The 22,717-nt window shown below is 40.1% G+C and overlaps 1 protein-coding gene across 3 annotated transcripts in view; it reads left to right on the top strand.

Annotated features, from left to right (window-relative positions):
• The window catches only part of EGF (epidermal growth factor), a 98,293-nt gene that overhangs the window by 16,591 nt on the left and 58,985 nt on the right, over positions 1 to 22,717 (top strand). For 2 of the 3 annotated variants that reach the window (XM_081811995.1, XM_081811994.1), the window contains exons 2-5: positions 8,280 to 8,479; positions 10,951 to 11,132; positions 11,706 to 11,933; positions 12,869 to 13,071. In XM_081811995.1, coding sequence (XP_081668121.1) covers positions 8,280 to 8,479; positions 10,951 to 11,132; positions 11,706 to 11,933; positions 12,869 to 13,071 — 813 coding nt within the window. The remainder of the gene's footprint in view (positions 1 to 8,279; positions 8,480 to 10,950; positions 11,133 to 11,705; positions 11,934 to 12,868; positions 13,072 to 22,717) is intronic. The other variant, XM_081811996.1, reaches the window with a different exon arrangement.

Raw genomic sequence — 22,717 nt, 5'->3', positions numbered from 1 at the left:
GCATAATACCCTCTAGTTCCATCCACGTCGTCGCAAATGGCAAGATTTATTTTGATGGCTGCATAATATTCCATTGTATATATATACTACATCTTCTTTATCCATCTGTTGATGGACATCTTGGCTCTTTCCATAGTTTGGTTATTGTGGATATTGCTGCTATAAACATCGGGGTGCATGTACCCCTTCGGATCACTGCATTTGTATCTTATGGGTAAATACCCAGTAGTGCAATTGCTGGGTCATAGGGTAGCTGTATTTTCAACTTTTTGAGGAACCTCCATACTGTTTTCCAGAGTGGCTGCACCAGCTTGCATTCAAAAATGGGCAAAGGATTTAAGCAGATATTTCACCAAAGAGAATATAAGTATGCTAATTAAGTTCATGTAAAGATGCTCAACATTATTAATTGCTATAGACTGAATGTGGCCTATGTTTATGTTTTAATTTCTGGAACTTGTGAATGTTACCTTACATGGCGAAAGGGACTCTGCAAATGTGATTCTGAGATGGGGTGGATATCCTGGACTATTTAGGTGGGTCCTAAATATAATCATCAGGGTCCTTATAAGAGGGAGGCAAGAACATGAAAGGAGGAAGGAGGCAGTGGAAGTGGAGAGATATTTGAAGAGTCTGCACCACTGGCTTTAAACATGGTGAAGGAATACATTAGATATAGGGAATACATATATATGGGATGCAATGTATTATAAAATTAGAGATGCAGTTATCCAGGTGATGTAATTGTAGGAATCCATTTAAAGGGACCCACTTTTTAAACTCTTCTTAAATTATTATTATATAAGTTTCAGGTGTATAGCTTTATAATTTGACATCTGTATACAATGAAAAGTGACCACCACCACAAGTCTAGTTACCATCCGTCACACATGGTTGACCCCCTTCCCCTCTAGTAATCACTAGTCTGTTCTCTGTATTTATAAGTTTGTTTTATTTTATCCATCCCTCCCTCCCCCTCCTTCCCTCCCTCCCTCCCTCCCTCCCTCCTTCCTCTCTCTCTCTTTCTCCCTTCCTTCCTTCCTGATTCCACATAGGAGTAAGATCATACTGTGTTTGCCTTTCTCTGTCTGACTTTTTTGCTTAGCACAATACCCTCTAGGTCCATCTATGCTGTCACAAATGGAAGACTTTACTTTTTGTGGCTGAGTAATATTCCATTCTGTATATCTATGTACCATATCTTTATTCATTCATATATTGATGGATACTCCATTTGTTTTCTTGTATTGGCTAGTGTAAATAATGCTACAGTGAACATAGGGGTGTATATATCTTTTGAACTAGTGTTTTTATATTATTTAGATAAATATCCAGAAATGGAATAGCTGGTTCATATAGTAGTTCTAATCTAAATTTTTTGAGGAATCTGCATACTGGTTTTTGTAGTGACTGCACCAATTTACAATCCCAACAGTGTATGAAGTTCCCTTTTCTTCATATCCTCACCAACACTTGTTACACTTGTTATTCCTTGTCTTTTTGATAATAGCTATTCTGACAGGTGTGAGGTGTTATCTCATGGTTTCGATTTGCATCTCCCTAGTACAATTAGTGATGTTGAGCATATTTTCATGTGTCTGTTGGCCATCTCCTTTGGAGAAATGTCGACTCAGATTCTCTCCCCACTTTTAAATAGGGTTGGATTTTTGTTGTTGAGTTGTAGGAGTTTTCTATTATTTTGCATATTTACATCTTATCAGACACATGGTTTGCAAATATCTTCTCCCATTCAGTAGGATGCCTTATCAATTGATGATGTTTTCCTGTGCTGTGCAGAAGCTTTTATTTAGGGGTGCCTGGGTGGCTCAGTCATTAATTGCCTGCCTTCGGCTCAGGTCATGATCTCAGGGTCCTGGGATTGAGCTCTGCATCGGGATCCCTGATCCGCGGGAAGCCTGCTTCTACTTCTCCCACTCCCCCTGCTTGTGTTCCCTCTCTCGCTGTCTCTCTATCAAATAAATAAATAAAATCTTTAAAAAAAAGAAGCTTTTATTTGATATAGTCCCATTTGTTTATTTTTGCTTTTGTTACTCTTGCCTTTGGAGTCAGATCCACAAAGACAGCACTTAGACCAATGTCAAGGAGCTTACCTCTTATGTTTTCTTCTGGGAATTTCATGGTTTCAGGTCTTCCATCCAAGTCTTTAATCTATTTTGAATTAATTTTTGTGTATGGTATAAATAATAGTATAGTTTCATTCTTTTGCATGTGGCTGTAGCAGTTTTCCCAACACCATTTATTAAAGGGACTGTCCTTTCTCCACTGTATGTTCTTGGCTCCTTTGTTAAAGGGACCCACTTTCTAATCAGTTCCTGGAACGTGAATGCAGAGAATCTGGCCTTAGGGTGAACATACCTAGAGTAGTGTTTCCTGAAGTGGGTTTTTTGACACAGTTGAACTATGAGACACTATCCAGTAAGAATTCCTGTTAAATTCAATTTGAGATAAACATTACAGCATGATGTTTAAAAGCTAGACTCTGTGATCAGAAAGACATGACTTTATTATTTACAAATAACATAAATCTGTTATTTATTGGCCATGTAACTATGGCAAGTTAACTGCTCTAAACTTCAGTTTCTTCTTCTGTACAATGAAAATGCTGAGAGCCCCTACCTCCTAGTGTTACACAATTAATTGAAATAATGCATTCAATGCACTAGTGATAACACCCAAGATGTTGGCTATTACTATGCTGGTGATATTTATCACCTACCTTCTTGGAGCATCAAAAATTGTCATGGCACATTAAAGACTGAGAAGTCCTATTGAAAAAAAAAAAAACAATTTTGCAGAACCTTCTAGTCTCAGTTAGTATCCTGAGAACCTGGGAGTAGACCTCTTAAGCCTGACAATGAGAATCGGGCTAAGGATTAGGTAGGAGATATTTTCTGCTTTAGATGATACATGTTCACCACTGCTCTGGGACTAAATAGGCAAACTTCATTCACATATTCCAGAAAGCAAAATTGAACCCCAGAGCTTGTCTTATAGAATTAAGATTTAAATTCACCTCTCTGGCTCCCATTTCTGGATGTATTATTTCTGGGTCACTTGGTGTCTCTCTCACCTGCCTTGAATGCTGACACTAATGAGCAAGCTGAGAATAAAGATATGATTGCCCCCAAATTAAATGTGTGCCCTTTCAAGTATGGTAATTAAAAGAAAAACAGATGGAGATGGACTTTTAGAGTGAAATAAAACTTCCTGCACTTCTTAAAACCCAAGTCACCACTGAAGTCAGCCCCTTGAGAGGTAGACTTTTATTAGGGGTTTATGGAAGGAGCAGTGAAAGGAGGTGTCAAGCTTTCTTCCATCAGGTCTGTCAGTTTGTTTATTTTTATTTTATTGTTTTTTAAAGATTTTATTTATTAGAGGGAGAGAGCGCATAAGCAGGGGGAGTGGCAGAGGGAGTGGGAGAAGCAGGCTCCCCACTGAGCAGGGAGCCCGATGTGGGACTTGATCCCGGGACCCTGGGATCATGACCTGAGCCGAAAGCAGACACTTAACCGACTGAGCCACCCAGGTGCCCCAGTTCTGTCAGTTTAAATATATATTCCTTTTCCATGGTGTTGTTGAATCCTGAAGGTCCAGAGCTCCCTTTTCACTGTCTGTCCTGTGAACCTTCAGTCTGTCTCCAGATTTAGAGCAGGAAACCAGTGGTGGGGAGAGCAGGGTGCCATGCTGGCCCGAGAGAAGACGAGGATTTTCTGTTAATCTGGTTGCAAGACCATTTCTGTGTTCTGTAGTTCCTGTGAGTCTTTGCCCCCAGGTAGCTGAAGACCTTTGCTTTCTCTTCTCTCTGACCGCTGTGAGGCCACTCCCACCAGTTCAGAGCCGATGTCGAGGTGCCTCTTGTGAAATACTCTGTTTCTGCTGCCCACTTCCATCAAAACCTGCTTGTCCTAACTGACCTCTGAACCAGTTCTTGGAGTCACTAATAAAAGTCTTCAGCGGGCTCCAAACATCCTGGCCTCCTTTCTTATTTCTGCAGATCCCCTACTAATCCCCCAGGTTGGGAAGTCAGAGGTTCCGATTGATTTCTGGGACCTGTTTGCTGGCTTTGGGTTTGTATTCCTTAGAAATGATGTTTGATTTTCTATGCACTTCCCTCTTGCTGAATGGCACCCAAAATGAACGGCATAGGAGAGTTTAGCTGTTCAAATATGCACACCCTGCTGACATTCAAATCCACGGATTGTACCACACACTGATATGTACAGAGTCTCTGACAAGTCTGAAAACCCTAACTGATTATCATTTCCAGTGGTAGTACAGAATGACTATTCCATCAAGCCTAATTCTCAAAGTCTTTCATTTTTAAAAAAATCATATTCCATTTCAGGTCTACAAATAATTACCCGGGCCCTGATTTATACAAAATGATGCCCGCAGTGTAGAAAAAGGAATGAACAGTGTTTTGAGGGAAGTGGAATTAAAATCAGTTACATGGGGACATCTGGGGGGCTCAGTCGGTTGGGTGTCTGCCTTCGGCTCAGGTGATGATACCAGAGTCCTGGGATCGACCCCCCACATCGGGCTCCCTGCTCAGCGGGGAGCCTGCTTCTCCCTCTGCCTCTGCCCCTCCACCCCCCACCGCCCCTCCACTTGCGCTCTCTCTCGCTCACTCTCCCTCTCAAATAAATAAATAAATAAATAAAATCTTTAAAAAGATTTTAAAAAATCAGTTACATGGGGACGTCTGGGTGGCTCAGTTGGTTAAGCGACTGCCTTCGGCTCAGGTCATGATCCTGGAGTCCCGGGATCGAGTGCCGTATCGGGCTCCCTGCTCAGCGGGGATTCTGCTTCTCCCTCTGACCCTCCTCCCTCTCATGCTCTCTCTTTATCATTCTCTCTCTCTCTCAATAACTAAATAAAAATCTTTTAAAAAAAATCAGTTACATAAGTAAAATGAACATAGTAATGTCTTGACACATGACAACTCAGACCAAGGCCGGGAAAAGGGCAATGTTTGACTGCTAATTCCAACTCTGCCACCAACCAGGGGTGGGTCTTTGGGAAACATTACTGAATTTCCTCATCTGAACTAGATCTATGATTTCCAGTTCACCTAGTGTAAGAATCATCTGGAGTGTCTATTCAAAAAACAGATTGCTAGCCCTTGGCCTACGCCTACTGAACTGGAATCTCAAAGGAAGGGATCTTCAAAAGACACACATACTCACAGCACCCCGTGTGATTCTTTTGAACAACAATTTTGGAGAACAATGAATTAGGTAATATTTAGGGTCCTTTTCAGTTCCAAGAGGCTATGATAAACCCTGGGTGCCATGATTCACCAGTGAATGGGAAAAATCTGAAGAGAAATATCATTAGTTAATTCACACTTAGTAATTTAATAAATATTTTCAATTTATTTTTTGAAAAATTACTGAAGTTAACGTTATGGTTCATGTTTTATGGATCTAGGTATTCTTTAGATTTCTCTTTTCTCTTTGATTTATTCGTTGTAATATCTGGCCTGTCTAGTTCATGGTGTTATGTTAAGCATAAATGAGATCAGGATGTGAAAGTTTGTTGCTATCATTATTATTATTATTGCTATTAGTAAAATAACTACTGTAGGATTGACTCTGCTTTTATGAATTTGATGTATCTTCTGGTGTCTTCAGCTTTGTTCCTATGGCTAAAGCCAGACAAATGAGCAAAACACATTTATTTATTTATTCAAAAATTTTGAGTACCTATTATGTACAAAGCATTATGCTATATTCTGTCTAAAATGTTTAGAGTGCCTTTTCTTTCTCCTTTTTTTTTTTTTTAAAAAAGCTGGAAACCTCCCCTTTAGTAGTACTTTTATTTTTTTTAAAGTTTTATTTAATTCTTTTGTAACCTCTACACCCGAGGTGAGGCTCAAACTCATGACCCCGAGTTCAAGATTCACATGATCTTCTGATGGAGTCAGCCGGGTGCCCCCATTTAGTAATACTTTTAAATGAATAAAATGTTTTATTGGTCTTATCATGTATCAGTGCACTAGAAAATTAATAATATGGGTACATTTATTCAGTTTATAGAGAATGCATGATACACATTTCAAAGAAATGACTCCTAGTGATAAATCTACAGGCCCACAGATCAGTAGCTTTCAGTTTAGTGTGCCTTTTGTATTCATTCCTTTCCTCTAGGACACATTGCTATGGGAGAAATGAGTTACACCAATGTTCTCATCCAGGGGTTCAACCTGAACAGTGGCACAAACCTATGTAGTGAGACCTTGGTTCTGGGAATCAGCAATGGCAAATTATATTTGCATAGTGCTCCACAATTAATAAAATACTTTCTCATCTAAAATTTTATTTCTGGGCTACCTGGGTGGCTCAGTCAGTTAAGTGTCTGCCTTTGGTTCAGGTCATGATCCCAGGGTCTTAGGATCGAGCCCCGCATCGGGCTCCCTGCCCAGCGGGGAGTCTGTTCTCCCTCCCCCTGCTCTTCCCCCTTGCTCATGCTCTCTCTCTCTCAAAATAAATAAATAAATTCTTTAAAAAAATACAATTTTATTTCTTTCCCCATTAATCCTCTAACACAGGCAGGGAAGTCCAGTGAGATGTGTAGGGAAGCTATGGTGCCAGGACTAGAAACAAGGCCTCCTGGCTCTCAGTCCAATGCCCTTCCCATTTCTTCTATGATACCTCTGGTTCTACAGCTGGAGTGGCAATAGAAAATGGGCTCTCCTCCATATCTGTGCAGGGGTCTTCTATCGTGAGAAAGATATGGGAAGAGTGATTTGAGCTAATTCTCTTAGATATGTATGCTGGCACCGATTTCAAACTCTCATGATCTTGCACTTCTTCCTTCCTCTTGTATCTATTCCAATATCCTCTAAAGCAGAGTTAATGTCTTCTGACTGTGGAACAGAATCCCTGAATAAGAGGAGGTTAATCCATCATTTCGTTTAATCCTCAGAACAATAATCACATTTACTATGTTACATTAAGGTATTAAAGGCTAATGTGAAAACAGAATAATGTAAACCTAATGGGGAAGCAAGACTATGTTAGCATTCATCTCCAATGCCCCACTCATCCCAGAGGCTCCAGAGTTATCTAAAGGCACAGTGGAAGGAGCCTCGTCACCCTCAGGCAGAAGAGACCAAGGCAACTAACCTGGCTGTAGGAAATGAAGCTATTCTCTGGCATTCTCTTGAAGCATCAAAGGCAAGCTCTGCAGAGTCAGCCAATGATTTGTGTTGAGGTTTCCAAAGAGAGGTATTGGATTCCCAAGCAGGTGCTGACTACCTGGGAGTCTGAATGGGAAGGTGGCCATCACTTGGAACAGGAGACGATAGGGTTAGAGTTCAGGGCAAGGTCCTGCAGGAATCAAAAATCCAGGGAGGTCCACTACCCAAATCTAGCAAATAAAAATATATGGCAACTAGTTAAATTTGAATTTCAGGTAACAGTGAAATAATTTTTTAGTGTAAGCATGTCCCATGCAATATATATGCAACTCAAATTTGACTAGGCATCCTGTATTTTATGTGGCAATGCTAACAGGGACAAAACACTTCAGAGCTTTCACAGGATGGCATCTCAGTTTTCCCTGCTTCCACTTAAGACCTCTTGTTTTCGGGCGTCTGAGTGGCTCAGTCGGTTGGGTGTCTGCCTTCAGCTCTGGTCATGATCTCCGGGTCCTGGGATCGAGTTCCACATCGGGCTCCCTGCTTAGGAGGGGAGTCTGCTCCTCCCTCTACCCTTCCCCCCTGCTCATGATCTCACTGACTCTCAAATGATTAAAATAAAAAAAAAAAAAAAGACCTCTTGTTTTCCCTATTTTCTTCTCTGTCATTACCCCGAGGTTCTGTTCAAAAGGTAAGAAGAGGAGGTAGGTTCCATTTCCAAAATGATAATATCTGTAGTATTATTTCCAATTTGCATAATTAAAATTTACATTCATCCAGACCCTACCCACAACAGAGTATAGGAGGTGGTTTCTTTTTTAACATAAAATGGCATTTTACAGGTAAGAGTAGAAAGTGGTTTTCTTTTCAAATAGTTCTTACTTCCTAACTTGGCAACTTTCATTTCTTACAATCAATTTGTGAAGAAGATGATTTATAAAATTAATGGTGAACATCCACAGGAACTTGTTCTTCATATAACATTCTTTATTTAAAATATAAACCAGGAATTAAAAATTAAGCCTACTTGTATGTACTGGTTGTCATGGGGAAATATTTAGTCTAAATCAAATAAAATATTGAAAATACACAGTTTGGTTTCTTTCTTCCCACTCAGGTCCTGCACCCTTCTTAATTTTCTCCCATGGAAGCAGTATCTTTAGGATTGACCTGGAAGGAACTAATCATGAGCAACTGGTGGCAGATGCTGGTGTATCAGTGATCATGGATTTTCATTACAATAAGGGAAGAATTTATTGGGTAGATCTAGAAAGACAACTTTTGCAAAGAGTTTTTCTGAATGGGACAAGGCAAGAGGTAAAGTACATCCCTGAAGTATTTAAGAGATTTTTGTATAGGCTGACAAACACGGTATCATTAATTAGTAATGTACAGATGAACGAAAATTACATTCCAATTCAAATGTTTCAGGCATTTGTAGATATTTGTTTAATTTGCATCTGTGGCATGTTACTGAACAAACCCACTGATATTCAGAAGACCCCAAAAGGAGTCAGGATGTCAATGGAATTTTGAAACTATACACGTTTATTAAGTCAGATCACCATTTTATGGTTAAAACAGATTATTTACATGATTATTTTTGGCTCCAGTGGTTCTCAGCTGAGGACAGTTTTGCCCCTCCAGGGATATTTGGCAAAGTCTGGAAAGATTGTTGGTTTTCACAACTGTGTTGGGAAGGAGAGAGAATGTGCCACTAGCATCTAGTGGGCAGACGCCAGGGATGCAACGATATCCTAAAATATACAGGATGACCCCCACAACAAAGAATTATCTGACCTTAAATGTCAGTTGTGCTGAGTTTGGAAACCCTGTTTTGTCTAAAATGTCTGTCATAGGTTTTAGCACCTGATATTTAGGAAGAAAATCTTTTTTGATTCTTTTTTTCTTTAAAGATTTTATTTATTTATTTGACACAGAGAGAGAGACAGTGAGAGAGGGAACACAAGCAGGGGGAGAGGGAGAGGGAGAAGCAGGCTTCCTGCCGAGCAGGGAGCCCGATGCGGGGCTCGATCCCAGGACCCTGGGATCGTGACCTGAGCTGAAGGCAGACGCTTAACGACTGAGCCACCCGGGCGCCCTTGATTCTTCTTCTTCTTCTTCTTCTTCTTTTTTTTAAGATTTTATTTATTCATTATTCACTTGAGAGAGAGCACAAGCAGAGGGGAGAGCCAGAGGGAGAAGCAGAATCCCCACTGAGCAGGGAGCCAGACGTGGGGCTCAATCCAAGGACCCTGGGATCCTGACCTGAGCCAAAGGCAGATGCCCAACCATCTGAAACACCCCAGGCACCCCACCTTTTTTGATTCTTAAGGTGTTTGCACTCTGGAAGAAAAATAATAAAGCAGGTGTCAGATATAAAGTATTTTGCTTCAAGTACATACAAAAGATCTTTAATCTTTCTCTGTAACTGGTGGAACCTTTAAATGAGTCCCAGAAGGAATGTTCTCTCGTTTCCTGAGAGATGGATTACAGAGACTTGTGACTGGAGAAACCTTAAGCATTTATTCCCAGCACAAAGTGCTCACTGTTTTGTTTGTTTTTCTTCAAACCTTTTTCCCTTCAGTTATTCTTAAAAGCTTCAATTAAGTGCTAATTTCTTTTATCGCATCTCTTCTCTGAGACTTAACTAATGTCACCTTTAACAAGGATGGCTACTCATTATTCTCCAGCCATTGGTAGAATAGTTTCAAAAATCTTGAGTCTCAAAATCTGGGAAAAAAGTTAAATACTTGTGAATTTGTGTCAAGTCATTAGGGAAGGATTGACCTGATGCCTAAAATCCACCATTGTATCCTCTTCTTTGAGTTAAAACACAGTTTACAAAAAAAAAAAACCAACACCCGTTAAAATACAATTCACCTGGGTGAGCTAATATATTAATATATTAGCAACTGGTTCAGTGGATTGGCTAGATTACTTTGCATGAGGTATAGGAATAGTGCAAGCTGGTGAGACTAATCTCTGCCTCATCCGAGTTCAGTGATGTCGTGTCAGTGGCTAGAAATCAGCTATGGTGGGAATATTTACACCAAATGGTGGGAATATTTACAAACCAAGGAAATCTGCAACCACACAAATCAGGGCTTCTCCCTACCTCCCAACCTCCACCCCCCAAGAAGACTGACCGGTTTACCTGCACACACTGGAATTAGGAGATAAAAGAGGTTTTTGTTTGGTCGTTTTATCATGAGAGAGCAGGAAACACTACACCCAAGAGGCATAAAGAGAAGCTCTGGTCTTTGGGCCATAGGGTCATAGTGTGAGGGCCCTGAAGACTTGTAGAAAAGATGGGACCTGATGGAAGAGGAGGGGCCAGGAAAGTGGGGCTCTAATGAGAAATTCATTTATTTTAGAGCTCTGTGCACAAAAGTCAAGGGCATCTTGCCAGATTTTGGCAAACCTTAGAATTGGGTTCAGGTGAGAATATGGAAAATTCCATTAGCAAATGGATACACTGTCTTTAAGATAGCATGGAAATTTCACTGTTCTTATAGTGGAAATCATTAATACATTATGGTTGATTGCCTAATTTCAAGAAGCATAGGATAATTTTCCATTTAAAGCCCAAAAATACTCATGTGGGAGGGTTAACATTGCTCCATCAAAACAATGGCACCATATCTGTGACTATTTTATGATTTAAATAGTTTTATGAATGCACAAAAAAAATGGCAAGTACTTAAAAGAATAGACTTTTATACATAAAGATAAAAAATGTTGATGTGAATGAAAAAATATTAATATTTTGAAATTTGATTTTACAGAGAGTATGCAACATAGAGAAAAATGTTTCAGGAATGGCAATAAATTGGATAAATGAAGAACTTATTTGGTCAAATCAACAGGAAGGAATCATTACAGTAACAGATATGAAAGGAAACAATTCCCGAGTTCTCTTAAGTGCCTTAAACTATCCTGCAAATGTAGTAATTGATCCAGTAGAAAGGTAACTGCTGTTTTCAGACATTGAAATAGATATCAAAATCTGATGATAATTCATAGACTTATAATATTTTGAACTCAGAAGGACAAAGGTTGTCTGGATTTGAACCAAGGCAGGCTTCCTTCTACAAATGGTGCTCTTGATTATCATGATTTCCTACTAGAGAAGAATAATTCCTTTTTAAAAAAATTTTTTTTAAAGATTTTATTTATTTGACAGAGAGAGACACAGCGAGAGAGGGAATACAAGCAGGGGGAGTGGGAGAGGGAGAAGCAGGCTTCCGGATGAGCAGGGAGCCCGATGCGGGGCTCGATCCCAGCACCCTGGGATCATGACCTGAGCCGAAGGCAGACGCTTAATGACTGAGCCACCCAGGTGCCCCAAGAAAAATTCCTTTTTTAACTTGAAATCACATGGAATGTCCACAGCAGGGCAATAAATATTTGTTGAATTGGAATTTCATTCAAAATAGTCCAACTCCTCCTGTGCGGACATCCAGGGACTGAAACACTGAGAGTTGGCCATTTAAGTGACTTTACCTTCAATTATGTGTCTATGTAATGTGTTTGCTCTCAGGTTTATATTTTGGTCTTCAGAGGTGGCTGGCAGCCTTCACAGAGCAGATCTCAATGGTGTGGAAGAGAAGATTCTGTTAGAGACGGCAGAAAGAATAACAGCTGTGTCATTGGATGTGCTCGATAAACGGCTTTTTTGGATTCAGCACAACAGAGATGGAAGCAATTCTTATATTTGTTCCTGTAATTATGATGGAGGTTCTGTCCATTTTAACAAACATCTTACACAGTAAGTTTTGGTTTTAGTGCAAACTAAAGTAATTGCCATTTGAAGTTTGTCCAGCTGACCTAGTGGAGTGGCTTAGCACAGATTTGGAAGTCTAAAAACTTGATGAGTACATGTCCTAGATTTACCATTTATTGGGCAGTTGGCTTTGGGAAGATTACACGACTTCTCAGTTTGTTTTTTTTTTAAGATTTTATTTATTTATTTGAGAGAGAGAGAGCACAAGTTGTGGGGGAGGAGGGCAGAGAGAGAGGGAGAAGCAGACTTCTCACTGAGCAGGGAACCTGATGTGGGGCTCGATCCCAGGACCTCGAGATCATGACCTGAGCTGAAGGCAGACACTTAACCAGCCGAGCCACCTCAATTTCCTTTAATGTGGGGATAATAGTAGTAGCTATTTCTTGGGGTTATTGTGAAATGTAAGTAAAATTAAGTAAAGACATGCAAATAAAAATAATTAACAGAGTTTTGGCAACTAATAAGTTCTCACTTGTTGGTTATAAGTTATAGCTAATCTTTTGGAATTACTATGTCCTGTATTTGTGAAGCACCTATTTCATTTGATATGCTCTCTTGCCTGTGACTGACTCACCAGCTTGTGGTAAGAGGCCGAAATTAGTCAAGTGTGAAATGGATACAACCAGAATCCACTCTTAGAGTATTCCTATTTTCTTCCCTGTTTTACATTCATCACGCTTAAATGCTGATTAGCAAAAGAATGGGACAATGAAGCTGAAGCTAGAAATTATATCCCATTAATTCAGATTATGAATACATAAATAAAATTTTAAACTTAGTATCTGCTTCTAAACCTAAATGAGATACAATTGAAAAGGTAGGTAATTAAAACTCAGTCAATAAATTGAAATGAAGTGAAATGTTAATAAGCCTGGGAAGAAATGTTCTGCCATTCTTTATCTTTTTCTATTGTTTTTTAGGCACAATTTGTTTGCAATGTCCCTTTTTGGTGATCGGATCTTCTATTCAATATGGAAAAAGAAGACAATTTGGATAGCTAACAAACACACCGGGAAGGATATGGTTAGAATTAACCTCGACCCATCATTTGTACCAACTGTTGGAATCAAAGTACTGCATCCACTCTTACAGCCCAAGGCAGAGAGTGATGCTTGGGCATGTGGTGAGTCATATTTGACCTTGAATGGAGTCTGGCACTTCGTCCCCACCCATCCACCTACTCAAGCCAGGCACTTAGAGGCCATCCTTGGTTTCTCTCACTGCCTCAGCCCCAGTTTTCAATCTACTGCCAAATCCTTTCCATTCTACCTCCTAAATACATCTCAGATATCCGCTTCTCTCCTCTACTGCTACGACTATAGTCTAACAACCAGCATTTCTTGCCTGGCCTATTGTAGTAGCCCCTCAACTAATCTTTCTGTTTTCCCCTCTTGCTTTTAAATAGTTAATCTGATCCATTAACTCCCCTGCTTAAATCCTTCAAAAGCTTTCCTTTGCATTTGGATCAAAATGTAACATTTTACCAAGCCTATCAATATATGATGAAACTGATCTAACACTCCTCCTCCTCCCCTCGCTAGAATCTGACTCAAGTCTTTCCACAGTTGCTCAAACATGCTGTCCCATTCATACCTTTGGGCTTTAGCAGTCACGCCTTTCTCGGCCTAGACTTGTCTTCAGTTCTGAGCTTAAGTATCATGTCCTCGGATTAGCCTTCTCTGGTCATCCAATCAAGAGGAGGTGAAGAGGCCTACCTCTCACCTCCGATTTTTTTTTCAGTACACTCTTCACTGAACTCATCCCAAGATGTAATTACATATTATTTTGCTTTCTTTTTAATATTCTCTCCCACTTGATTATAAATGCTGTGTAGACAGGGACCAATGCCTATTATTTATTTATTTGTTTGTTTGTTTATTTATTACTTAAACCTCCCTCTATTCAGTGGTTACTGATGTATTTATAAATGAAGAATTTTAAATAACATTAGTTAAATGAGTGGTTTGACTGAATCTAGTCGCAGTCCCAAATTTCTACTTTCAAATGTAGTCTCTGAATTCTTTAGCATATACTTTTTTTTAGGTAGGCTCTTCAATATGGTTTATATACCACACAAATGATGTTGTACTAACATTTTTTATATGTAAAAGGTTAATTTCAAGCAGGCTTTGACATGTATTTACTCTTATCCCCAATTAGCCAGGAGAGGTTCTGAAGCAGAGATCGAATTCTTTGTTTTCTTTCTATCTATTGGGTGCCACTAGGGTTTGGTAATAGTGTGGGAAATGGTAGGGACTGTGTGTCCCTGCCACAGTTAGTAGATGAATGTGTTTGTTCCTGCTCTAGACATAGCTCCTGAAGAGAGCTGTGGAGACTGAACAGGACAGGCACGAGATTGCTGAAGGGAGGCTGGAATCTAGGGCAACTGACATTATTATTTCTTATATCCTCAAAGTTAACTAATAGAAGGACTTTTTAACTGATTTCTTTAAAAACTTAGGTAGAAACCATAATTTAATTTGTGTAATGACTCTGCTTTCAATGCAAGTGATGAGGAACTTCCAAAGATAAAATAAATTCCAAGAGATGAAGTGTTTACTCAGATAAATTATTTTTTTACAAACGGATTTACTTGAATTCAGCTGTGGGTTGGAGCATAACATTAAGTAACAACCTAGTGGCGATGTTATAAGTGAGATGGTTGACCATTCTCCATGCAGTAAAGGCAGCGAATCTGATATTCTGCCAGATACCTTCCACGGGAAATTTTGACTCAAGCTGTCTTCACATATGACTCATTGTCCAAGTGGTGGTGACTCACTACAAAAGTAGAACCAACCACAACTATGAATAAGTAATTATTGAGTCTCATTGGTAATAGTTATAGATATGTCCATCACTGTCTCTTACATTTCTGTGTAATCTCTTGCTTTCCAAAGTATTTTCGTGAACATTATCTTATTTGTTTGTCACGGTAACATTGTGACACAGAAAGATCAGCAATTATTGTACTTATTTCATAATTGAGAAATCTGGAGCCTAGAGAAGTAGAGTGTGTTTTCCAAGATTACACAGCTTGTTAGTGAGGGATTTTGGAAACGACAATCTTGGTGATGAGTCTGTCAGTTTATTATTCTTTCTACCATAAACACTTGAGCTCTTCAGAATCCTCCACTGTTACTCAGCTTTTTTGATAGGGAGGTCAAATACGATCACTGAAAGCATGAAGTTTAGAAGAGAATCTATAGTGATTCATTAAAGAGCAGCTTCAACCCATCTGGCAAATCATGGACTTTGGTTGGGAAGCCATGGCCAGCTGCAGAGCTGCAGGAAGACCTGAAATGTAGAAGGCAGGTGGCACTGGACATACTGGTTCCAGTCAGTGACCAAAGAACGTGCTTCACATACACCCCAAGTGCAAAGGACTTTTGATTTCAAAAGCACTGTTACTTTAGCCATCATTAAATAGGTTTGCATTTTTTAGTGTCTGGTAGAGCAGGAACTCTTCAAGTGGGATTTAAGGACTGTGAATCTCTTGATTGTATGGGTTAGATGAAAATATGCAAGTGTCCCTCCCTACGCAGGTGGTATACAGCTGTCATCAGCTTCTCCAAGTGCCTTCACATTTAAAGACATACGACTTCTAGAGGCTGGCTAGTTCCTCCTGGATAGTGGGCTTGCAACCTCAGCTCCTCTGGAGAGGTGGATGGTGGCAGTACTTGGTTTGCAAGGCATTTAGTAGTGAGATTACTTCAATGGGGAGATGGCTGAGAAAAATCATGTAACCTGGTTGGTATTATTTTTCACATAAAATTTAAGTATTTATACACACAAGAGTCTCAATAGACTTACTTCATGCAAAATGACTAAACTATCATTTATCAAAGCATCTTCTACAAAACACTGGTTCTGTGGGGTTTAATGGGATTATTTGGGGGCAAAAAAGTTTCAGGGTCAAATGACTTAGATAGGCCAGGTTAAAGAAAATTAAACAGGGTGTCTTTTCCCCAAGTGATTTCTTAGAACCACTCATATGGTTAAGTGCATTGTTAGTCTCTAAGGGCCATACAACCTATGGCATTTCCCTTTTAAAAAAATTTCTTTTAAAGATTTTCTTTATTTATTTGAGAGAGAGAGAGTGAGAGAGAGCATGAGAGGGGAGAGGGTCAGAGGGACAAGCAGAGTCCCCGCTGAGCCGGGAGCCCGACATGGGACTGGATCCCGGGACTCACGGATCGTGAGCTGAGCCGAAGGCAGTCGCTTAACCAGCTGAGCCACGCAGGCGCCCCAGCATTTTCCTATTTTATTTCCTTGCAGCAGCCCACTTGACTCCCGAATCTATTATTTCTAGCTCCGACCTCTTTCTTGAGATCTAGACCAATTTAAAAAAAGAGAAAGACTGAGGCACAGTGAGAGTTAAGCTGCAGAGAAAATTGATTTAAAAACATTGGGGATTTATTCAGAGCATATGAAAGTGAGCAGCCCCAGTGAACACTGTTGTCTGACCAAGGGCAAGGTGGGGTTTACAAAAGCGAAGCCACACAACCTCACAAAGAAGACTACAGCAGTTTGTCGGTTTAAATAATCCTTGTCTTATTGATTTGGATGGGCTGGTTACAGAGGAGCTGGCTGCCCCTGGTGGCTGAGCCCCAATCTACGCAGCAGAGCCACAGTTTCACCATGGGTCTGGTTTTCTGATACTTCTACCCAGTTTCCTGAGAGTGCTCACTCAGGTCCCTCATCTGAGCCACACCTGCTTGCTGTCTGCACCCAGCAGGCTCAGGGTCCTGCTGTGGCACATGGAGAATTTCCTTATCAAGGCCCATATATTTATCTGCTTTCTGAGCATTTCTGCTTGGATTTCTTGCAAGTGCCTTAGGCACAAAGGAAATAGTTGACCTACCAACTTCCACCTCCCTTCTCCCCAGCTCCAGTGTCCCCATCTGAGTGAGTGGCATCTCACCTCCATCTCCCAAGGCAGAAATCTCGGCGTGAGCCTTTCCTCTTTCTTTCCTCACTCCTACCCCATGAAATGAACCTCCAGCCCCCAACAACTCCCCCGCCTGCAATCGAACCCCTAGTGCCCTTTTCTGCAGCAATTCGTCCCTAAGTTCTGCTTAGGCAGCATCTCTGCCTCCCTTCTCCATGCTGCCGGGAGCATAACCCTTCAGAAATGAGAGCCCGGTCATGCCATTCCTCGGTTAAAACCAATCAACAATTCTGTTGCCCATAATGAAAATCCAGTCTCTTTATTTACCCTGTTCACAGCTGTTCACAGAAGGTTCTCGGCTGCACCTCTCACCATTGTCTGCATCACATTGCATGCTGCAGCCCTGCTCAAAGATTTAATTTCCTTCCACAAGACGTGCTCGCTCTGAGCCCTCTTCCCCCCTCCCCCGGCCTTTTGGTATGTTCAGAAACGTGTTTTCTCCTCTGCACTGGCTCACTCTCTTTGTCCCCCGAGAAGTAGCTCAAACGTCACCTCTTTCAACACCTTCCCTGCCCCACTCACGGTGAGCCTCAGTTAGCTTTTCTCAGAATAACACATTTCCCTCACTTGGCTCCTTGCTCTTATGAGGACAGGTGGACACCTCCCGGTTGTACTCCCAGTGCCTAGAGGACATTTTATAAATAATAGTTGAAAAAAAAGAAATTGCAAGAAGCCCAGGGATATGTTCAGAGTGTTTTGTGTAGCCTATTCCATAACCGAAAATAAAAGATTTGTTCTATTTCATAGAAGAAATTAAAAAAATAAACAATAGTTAAAAAAAAAGAATGAATAAACACCCTTTGTCACTTTCTCCCCTAAAATCCTGATGAAAAAGTTTTAAAGAGGTATCATATCTAAGTATGTGTCATCTTCCTTAGATGTTGTAAGAGCCCCCCTTCCCTTGGTCTGACAGATAGTCTGCTCCCTTTGGTATATTATGACCAAATCCCCAATGTTTTAAATCAATTTTCTCAACTGACTCTCACTGTGCCTCGGTGTATTTTTATTTTTCCCTTGAATTGGTCTGGATCTCAAGAAAGAGGTCTGAGCTAAAAATAATAAATTTGGGAGCCACATGGGCTGCTGCATAGGAAATAAAATAAGAAAATGCCACAGGCTGTGTCATCCTTAGAAATAAATCGTCATAGGGGTGCCTGGGTGGCTCAGTCGTTAAGCGTCTGCCTTCGGCTCAGGTCGTGATCCCAGGGTCCTGGGATGGAGCCCCGCATCGGGCTCCTTGCTCCGCGGGAAGCCTGCTTCTCCCTCTCCCACTCCCCCTGCTTGCGTTCCCTCTCTCGCTGTGTCTGTCTCTGTCAAATAAATAAATAAAATCTTTAAAAAAAAAAGAAAAATAAATCATCATAATTATTGAGTGTGTAAAGAATGATCTGCTGTGGTGTTACCCATATCATCTCATTTAATTTTCACAGCAATCCTATGAACTAGGTGTGATTATTCCTACCATTTTATAGGTTAAAAAGCTGAGTTGCAGAAGGGTCATAACAGCATGTTCAAGGTCACACTGTGGAGGAATTGGGATTTGAACCCAGGCAGAGTGACACCATGCTTCTTGCTCAACCATGCTAAAGAAATTCAGCAATATTTTATATATTAGCAATAATATCACTATTCTCTCTCATTTCATATCTTAGATTTTGCTTTATTTGTTTGGGGGAAACCTGTAATTTGGCGTATTCTTAGCTATCCATGGCCTTCTGGTGGTTAAATTCTTTGGTGTGCATACATCATGGGGCCAAAATCTCTCTCTCTCTCTCTGTCACACACACACACACACACACACACCCCCTCTCCCCTGGCTGTCACAGCATTGATCTCCCATTATTTCAAGTTCAACTTATATGGATTTTTGCGACTAGTTTTACTGCTCATATATACTGCTATAAAAGGTCCAAATATTTTTGCTTTCTTCTGTACTCTTGAAATGTAGATTCCAGTTTTATGCTCATAAGAGAGTTTCCAAAGCATATTCTTTGGAAAATGAAGGGTGTCTACCATCAGCACTGTGCAAAATACTTTACATTCATTTCATGCACAAAAATATTACCGAATTTCTTTGGTTCTGAGATTTCATGAAGGAGAATTGCTTCCACCTGGAGATCTACCTGCTTATGGAAGTGATTAGTAGAGTTAAAACTGCCCAGGTGGGACTCTGATTCATTTTGATTATGTCATTGCTGGAATGTCTACTGTAAAACCTTGGCTATTTGGAAACCTCTAGAAAAGAATCATCCTAGATATTTGAGTATTTTTTTCATACAATTGTTTTCCAAATTTTTTCATTGTGGTTAACTACACATAACATAAGATTTACCATCTTAAGTATTTCTAAGTATACATGGGGCACCTGGGTGGCTCAGTCTGTTGGGCATCTGCTTTGGCTCAGGTCATGATCTGGGGGTCCTGGGATTGAGTCCTGCATCAGGCTCCCTGCTCAGCTGGGAGCCTGCTTCTCCCTCTGCCTGCCGTACCCCTGCTTGTGCTCTCTCTCTCCAAATAAATAAATAAAAATTTTTTTTAAAGATTTTTATTTATTTATTTGAGAGAGAGAATGAGACAGAGAGAGAGCATGAGAGGGGGGAGGGTCAGAGGGAGAAGCAGACTCCCTGCTGAGCAGGGAGTCCGATGAATAAATAAAATTTTTAAAAAAGTATTTTGAAGTGTATAGTTCAGTGGCATTAAGTACATCCACACAGTTGTACACCACCACCACCATCCATCTCCATAATATCCATAACTCTTCTCATCTTATAAAGCCAAAATTCCATACACATTAGCTATACCATCTCCCAGCCTCAGGCAATCACCATTCTACATTCTATCTTTATGATTTTGACTGCTCTCCGTACCTCATAGAGGTAGAATCATACAATTGTCTTTTTGTGGCTGGCTTATTTAACTTAGCATAATGTCCTCATTTCATCCATGTGGTAGCATGTGTTAGAACTTTCTTCCTTTTAAAGGCCGAATAATATTCCATTGTGTGTGTATATACCACATTTTGTTTATCCATTCATCTGTTGATGGATATGTGGGTTACTTCCATGTTTTAGCTATTGTGAAAAATGCTGCAATGAACGTGGGCATACAAATATCTCTTCAAGACTCTGCTTTTAATTCTTTTGGATATATACCCAGAAGTGAATTGCTGGGTCATGTAGTATTTCCATTCTCAATTTTTTGAGGAATCACCATACTATATTCCACACAGTGGCTATACCCTATTATATTTCCACCAACACTTTTTTCTGTTTTCATACAATTTTAAATGATCAGTTCAAACACCCAAATTTCTGTAATTTTTCATAGAAATCTTAGTAAAATATGGATGGCTTTATCTTCCTAACATTATTTATAGATAGTTATTGACATTTTGTTAATGATGAGGGTCACACAAAGGTCCATGCCGGTGGGGCAATCATCAGACTGGTTTGAGGCAAAGCTGGGTTTTATTTTTATTTTATTTTATGTTTAAAGATTTTATTTATTTGACAGAGAGAGAGAGACAACTAGAGGGGGAACACAAGCAGGGGGAGTGGGAGAGGAAGAAGCAGACTCCCCACTCCTCAGGGAGCCCAACGTGGGGCTCGGTCCCAGGACCCCGGGATCATGACCTGAGCCAAAGGCAGACGTTTAACAACTGAGCCACCCAGGCATCCCCAAAACTGGGTTTTAAATGCGAGTTTGCTCTGACACCAAATTGCTGCCACTTGAAATATCTTTTAAATACTTGGAATGGTTCTCTATCACTTTTCTCTCTTCTTTCTTGCTGTCAACTCTCACTTTTTGCTGGTTTCCACATGCCTGGCTGGGGACTCTATTTATTTTCTAATCTGAGGCATTTCTTTGCCATTTATTTGTTGAGGAAACCAGATCATTTGTCCTGTAGCATTTTCCACAATTTGGATTTTGCAGAGTATAGCCCCATGGTGTCATTTAACATGATTCCATACCTCCTGCACACAGATAGTTTGGGCCTAGAAGCCTGATCAGATTCAGATTTTTTTGTCAGAGCACTTAGAAGGTGATACTGCAGGTGACATTGTATGCTTCCTACAGACCCCACCAGGGGTCGTGTAGTGCCCAGTTCTGGTTCTTATTGTGATGTTCAAGATCCACTGGCAGTTTAGGTGTTGCCGAAGTGGTCCATCCATTGTAAAGTTTCCCATCAGCCTTTCACATAATAGCTTTAGAAGCTATTATGATTGCCTCGAGCCATTTTTTCATTAGAGTTTCAAAGAGATGATATTCTAACTCTATCATTGCTTATGCATTTGTTAGCTGAAGAACTTTTCTACATCAGCTATAATTTCCCTGGGGAGGATCTTTTATAGGAAAAGTAAACTAAATGTTTGATTCTTTCCTTCATCTGTTTTCAGAATAAAGGGTCTTTTTTTTAAAGCATCTTCATAAACTCAGAGATTTAAAAAATATTTGACATGTTTCTATTCATTGCAGTTATTATCATTTTGACATCAAACTGTACCACCTTTCTCCAGGAGGAGCCCTGAACTGAGGCTTCTAGTCTTTGTAGGAGAGATGACCAAGAGGGATCTCAGCGGCCCTCTCCCAGTGAGGCCAGTCTAGAAAGCTGGGCTGAAGCTATGTCTGGGCTCACTGGAATCATGCAGTCATTTCTGGCAATGGGGAATGCAGTGGGGGTGGGGTGATGACCATGCGAGTGGCATGGACACCTTGCATTTCCATCTTTATGCTAGGGGCTGGCCATGGTCACATTTGTCAGAAATGGGTACGAAATAAGAAATGACTGAGTGGGCCCAAGGGGCTCATCTGGAGTAAAAAGCATGTATTTTTTAACTGCTCAGAGGCTGTTGATTTGTTTACTTTCTGATTCTTAGAGGGGTTTAGATGGATAAGGATACCAAGTAGCTGAGTTCTGGCTAAGTGGTTTTTTTTTTACTGTGATTAGGAATTCCAAGAAACTATTCTTGTATTTTCTTCCTTGTTATTTTCTATTAACAAAGAAGAATAAAGCTATATTATACAGTCTGGGAAGTTTTTTGAGGAAATTGAAGAAGTCATTTATTCAGGGAACTCATTAATGAGGAAGACAATAAATAAATGAAACAAAAACATAACTAGGTTCTGGGGTGCTTGGGGTGCTCAGTTGGTTAAGCGACTGCCTGCGGCTCAGGTCATGATCCTGGAGTCCTGGGATCGAGTCCCGCATGGGGCTCCCTGCTCAGCGGAGAGTCTGTTTCTCCCTCTGACCCTCCCCCTCTCATGCTCTCTCTCTATCTCATTCTCTCTCTCCAATAAATAAATAAAATCTTTTCAAAAAAGAAAAAATATGTATTATATGTATAATATATATATTTTTTCTATAAAAACCCATAGTTATATATATGCACATAAATACTAGTGTACATATATATATACACACAAGTATGTGTCTACCTATCATCTATCTTCTATCATCTAATCTATCTATCTATCTATCTATCAAGAGGTGGGTCTACAGCCAGAAGGCTTGCCCATAGTTATATATATGCACATAAATACAAGTGTACATATATATATATACACACAAGTATGTGTCTATCTATCATCTATCTTCTATCTATCATCTAATCTATCTATCTATCTATCTATCTATCTATCTATCTATCTATCTATCAAGAGGTGGGTCTACAGCCAGAAGGCTTGCCCATAGTTATATATATGCACATAAATACAAGTGTACATATATATATACACACACAAGTATGTGTCTATCTATCATCTATCTTCTATCATCTAATCTATCTATCTATCTATCAAGAGGTGGGTCTACAGCCAG

Source organism: Leptonychotes weddellii, chromosome 2 (genome assembly GCF_054177405.1).
Source record: "Leptonychotes weddellii isolate Sample4059 chromosome 2, ASM5417740v2, whole genome shotgun sequence".
Taxonomy (NCBI): domain Eukaryota; kingdom Metazoa; phylum Chordata; class Mammalia; order Carnivora; family Phocidae; genus Leptonychotes; species Leptonychotes weddellii.
This window is presented reverse-complemented; position numbering and strand designations above follow the sequence as displayed.